Here is a 4,798-nt window from a genome sequence, read left to right as displayed (position 1 = left end):
TGCACATTCAAAAACGGTTTTAAAAACGGTTCAGCACAAAAGAAACAGCTTGGAAATGTCTCAACTCAAACTGGTTCAGAATCAGTTAACCAAAAACCAAACCGCTTTATTATTATCAAACAGTTTGGATGAAGAACTAAACCATTTAACTGGTTCGGTTTGTCTTTTTTCTTTTTTGAAAAAAAGGACCCCAACTAAAATGTGCATATATAAATTCCTATTAAAATCAATGTCGGAACACTATACTAAAATTGACATCCAAGCAAGCAAAATACAATTTGGTGAACAATGTACCAAAATTGAAAAGAGGTGTCGAAAATGAAACGAAAAAGCTTCTTTCATTGTTTGGGGAGAGGAGAGGAGAGGAGAGGGAAGGGTAGTTAAGTCACTCTTGAGGAGTGGCCCCGTTTGTTGAGTCCATAGCCTCAGCTTCAGTTGTCTCATCTGCCTTGTCCCCTTTCTTACCTGTGTGCAAACAACCAAGAAGCATTATTTGTTGAGCCATTCGACATAAGTAACATTGAAACTTTACATATGCAAATGATGGAGTTCTGTGCAATAATACAGAAGCATGATGCAACACAAGGAATTATTATAGAATAATAGCAACATGCTCTTCGAGCCTACCTTTTTTCTTCTTCCCACCACCTTTCTTCTTTGTCTTTGTGCCCAAGGCTAGCCAGGCCTTAATATCAGGATCATCTATTGTTTTTGTAGGCTGCAATTCTTGGAGTGGATGAGTTGTGATTCGATCCGATCCATTTGGCATCAACAAGACTGTGAATTTGATGTGCGCAACCAAATCACCTGTAAAGCAACCAATGCAATGCATGACATGAAGGCTCACATAAATGCCAACACAGGATTTAATCATGCCTACTGGCCAAAAGTTCTTTACCAGGCTTTTCATGCAAAACAGGATATGGCTGCAAGAGCTCATGGTTGACGCATTCCACCAAACCAAGTCGAGCTCTTTTCTCTTCCAAAGCCCTGTTATTATAAAACAAATAAAATTTTAAGAATAGTGATGACAATAATAATTAGCACACCAACTAGACACAGTATTATAAACATGCAAGTAATCAAATTACCTAGCAGAGAACGGCATGATAGGAAACTTTTGGCTTATTTCACTGAAAATGAACCTAGACGCTTTCATCTTCAAGTGATAACTCTTGTCAACAGCCCTCTTATAGATAGTTGTCTGCTTCTCATCCAACAGCTTAGGCTGCAAGAGAATGAAAATTTACTTTATATCATGCATAAGCTCTACCATACTAGTAAATATGTTGATATAATTGAACTACCTTGCCGTCCCCAGTGCTTGTTACTATATCAATTGCATAAACTTCATTCTCCTCAAACTCTGCTTCGTCAACCCTTGTGTCCGGATTAGACAAACTAAGCACAACTTTATTCCCATCAATAACAAACTGCTTCATTTGGTGGCTAAGAACACCCTCAACGATTTTACAGTCATAGGCAGCAGCAACCTTTTGAATTGCATCACTTACATCCTTGTTCTGTGGATAAAAGAAAAAAAAACACTAATTAAAATAAGGCCATTTATGTATATGAAATTATGAATAATAATATTAATACAGAGCTGATTAAAATAGACAAACGTGTTGAACTAATACATCATCATAACTACAATAATTTAAAGCTTATTCTAAATTAGGCAACAGAGAAAAGGGGAAATCAATATACCAGCAATCATCAAAGCAAAGTTTTCCTTACTAAAGGTTTTATAAATGCTACTGTATTCAATTCCATGAATAATAAAATAACTCAACTAATCTAACAGTTTGAATATTGTATTATATTCCTCTTCTCTAGTTCTACGCTGTGTTAAGTAATGTTTTAATAGTTAATACAGTAGTACTGTACTATGTTGGCTAGACTAGACAAGTGTACTGACTATATAAATCAGCACAACCATGAAACTATTTTCAGCCAGTTCTAGTATTGGCAACAGGGAAAAGAGGAAACCAATATGGTACCTGATCACCTCGGCAAAGTTGCCTTAGCATATGCAACAAAATATTAAAATCCACATATATGCTGATAAAGCTATAACAGGATGAACAATTCTCTATGTGATGACAAATGGTGAGCACTATATATAGAACAGTGGATGAATGATTCTCTATCAGTGTAACTATGACAAAAGCAGGCATCATTGGGGTTTATCCATAGCCTATGATATCTTCATCATATAGAGATCAGTTCATAAAATTTACAATATAATATTATGGATCCAAATAAAATAGTTTTAAGAGGAGGGATATGGAAAGAAACAAGAGAGACCTGTCAAGATTTTTTCCAAAATTTTATCAGAATAAAAAAAATGTTTGACACTAGTACATGATAAAGTTCATCATACAGGTACATAACAAGATGGAATACAAATTGCAGAAATCTGTCAGTGTAACTATGACAAACAGGCTTCATTGGAGTTTTATCCATAACCAATAATGTCTTCATCATACAGAGATCAGCCTATCAAATTTACAATATATTATAAACCAAGTTGAATCAGAATGAGAATACAAAAAAAACCAAGGTTGTTTATGGAAGTGCTTGATAGCATTCATCACGCAGATAAAAAAAAAGGTTCAAAAAGCTTAAAATGACAACCAAGTAATCTCAAAAGAACAAAACAGCATAAGGTGAGAAATGCACATTACAGACGAGGAGTTTCCAAAGATGAGCAATGTCCTTAATTGGCAAGAAACCACAAGAAAAACCATAAATGACCTCTATCAGTGTAACTATGACAATAAAGCTTCATCGGAGTTTCTCCATAGCCAATGACAGTTTTCATCATTTAGAGATCAAAATCCACACAGCATGAAAATTAGGCAAAGAAATCCCTTCGAGCAATACACATGAAGCAACCTAATTTCTTTCCAATTTTACTAAGCTGAAGCTTATATAGTCTATGACTTTACACCTATCAACCAAAGGTACAATAAAGAAAGGCAAGGCAACATGTAGTAAAATCCAAATCAAATTGTATTTTAAAAATGAAGATACAGTAAAAAAATGTTACAGTTGATTACCTTCTTTCCTGGCCTGACAAGCCTCAAGGCCACCTCAGCAGCAGTATTTGCGGCAGCAATGACATCAGCTGCCCTTCCTGTAACAGGACCTTCCTGAAGAACATGGGTGTGAGCTACGGCAGCAATGAATCCATCTATATGACATGCCATATCACTGCAACCAACCAAAGAAACAAACATCAACTTCCAAGTAGTATAAAAAACCACAAACTCCAATCTCCGACCACTCATCACAAATTTCATGCATTGAAAGCCTTACATTTTCAATATATCACCTTCTTCCAACACTGCCTCGTCACTGGCTAGTGGAGAGAAATGGCAGACAACGTTGTTTACAGACAAACATGTAGGGAAAGCAACACCTCTCTCAATCTTCCTCTTCACATTCTTGTACACATTTCCAGTTTGCCTACACACCCACAAAGCAAACCCTATAAGCTAAAATATAAATATTAAAAAAAACACAAAGCAGCAATTAAATATACACATGTTAAAAAAATGTCAAAGACAATGCTCCTTCATTTATGAATATTATAAGCTTACTCTCGAATGTATGAATCCCCTTTCTCACAAATATCCACAATCTTCGCCTTTGGTTTACATTCTGAAATAACTAGCTTCAAGGCCTCTGTAAAATCATAGATAAACACAAGAAAAAAAACATCAAATCTTAGTTGAACCAAAAAATATAAATTTAAAAAAATGAACTTCAGCAAGGTTCCAGGAAAAATTGTGTCCAATGTATGAAATAACCAAAACCCAAATAGAATTTGAGACCACAAAGGCATTAAAAGAGTGAGGAACAAACTGTTAACGATCTCAGCCGCGGTTTTGTATTTGGTTACAACTTCTGCAGAAGAGAGATCCAACTCCTTCTCCTCCCTTTCATCGTCCGACATGGTGGTACACCTCTTTAGTCCCTGTGACCTCTGAAACACCCAAATGAAATGGGACGAAGAAATGAGTAAAACAAAAACAAAAATCAAATCTTTATCCAATTGGGTCGTCCAAGAGAATGAAAAGTTGGGAAATTGATAGATTTTGAAGTAACACTCACTGTGGGGAGGTTGGGGCTGATGGCAGTGCTGATGAATGAGCGAAGAAGAATAGGGTTTTAGGAATGAAATGGTAAAGAAGCAAGTCTTGAAGAGCCAAACGGTGCTACCTGTGCTATTAGGGTTACAGCCAGAGGCAGCTTTGCCTTATATAGGAGTTTTTCATTTTCGTTGCAAGAGTACAAACCTTGGAGTAGGGTTTTTACATTCCATTTTTTCCTTTATTTATATTTTATATTTATACTACATTACCCATTTTGAACTGTAATGTGTACTGTACTATACACAACAAGTTAACTCTACAACATGGATGTAATAAAAAAATCAATAAAAAAATATTAGGAGATATTTTTTGTTTAAAATAATTATATGACTAGCTTTATTATTTATCATTAGATTATAAATATAAGTTTTTTATTCTTAAGAAAGGTGAGAAACATTTATAATTTTTATTTTTAATATATTATTTATCATTAAGTAGACTTCATATAAATTTTATTAAATACTAAATAAAATTTATTATGTCTATAACAAAAAAATATTATATAAAAAGTAAGATTTACGTTAACTTTAATGTTAAAAAAAATATTTATTAGAATAACATTAGAATATTCATATTTTTTTAAATTAGAATAACATTAATATTTATTTTTTTGTAGCTGAGTGTCTTTTTTTTAG

The 4,798-nt window shown here is 34.1% G+C and overlaps 1 protein-coding gene across 1 annotated transcript; it reads right to left on the bottom strand.

The window, feature by feature from the left end:
* Window positions 1–200: 200 nt before the first annotated feature.
* Window positions 201–4,331, bottom strand: LOC100787986 (ERBB-3 BINDING PROTEIN 1). Its single transcript, XM_003529119.5, has 10 exons — window positions 4,123–4,331; window positions 3,874–3,994; window positions 3,609–3,693; window positions 3,325–3,474; window positions 3,066–3,219; window positions 1,308–1,523; window positions 1,092–1,228; window positions 899–990; window positions 628–807; window positions 201–465 (listed from the first exon to the last, which is right to left on the bottom strand). Exons 2-10 carry the CDS (start codon window positions 3,962–3,964, stop codon window positions 386–388), a joined length of 1,185 nt encoding a protein of 394 aa, XP_003529167.1. The 5' UTR covers window positions 3,965–3,994; window positions 4,123–4,331; the 3' UTR covers window positions 201–385.
* Window positions 4,332–4,798: the final 467 nt, after the last annotated feature.

The sequence above is a fragment of the Glycine max genome, chromosome 7, assembly GCF_000004515.6.
Source record: "Glycine max cultivar Williams 82 chromosome 7, Glycine_max_v4.0, whole genome shotgun sequence".
Taxonomy (NCBI): Eukaryota; Viridiplantae; Streptophyta; class Magnoliopsida; order Fabales; family Fabaceae; genus Glycine; species Glycine max.
Note: the sequence above shows the minus strand (reverse complement) of the source record. Positions and strands in the feature narration are given on the sequence as shown.

What these genes read in the sequence shown, in the direction of transcription:
- LOC100787986 (XM_003529119.5), bottom strand. Translation starts at nt 3,964, where the DNA reads ATGTCGGACGATGAAAGGGAGGAGAAGGAGTTGGATCTCTCTTCTGCA. An exon ending in TTGTCAGGCCAGGAAAGAAG is followed by an intron (nt 1,524 to 3,065) that starts GTAATCAACTGT and finishes TTTTATCCACAG; the next exon opens with AACAAGGATGTAAGTGATGC. An exon ending in ATCATGCCGTTCTCTGCTAG is followed by an intron (nt 991 to 1,091) that starts GTAATTTGATTA and finishes TTATAATAACAG; the next exon opens with GGCTTTGGAAGAGAAAAGAG.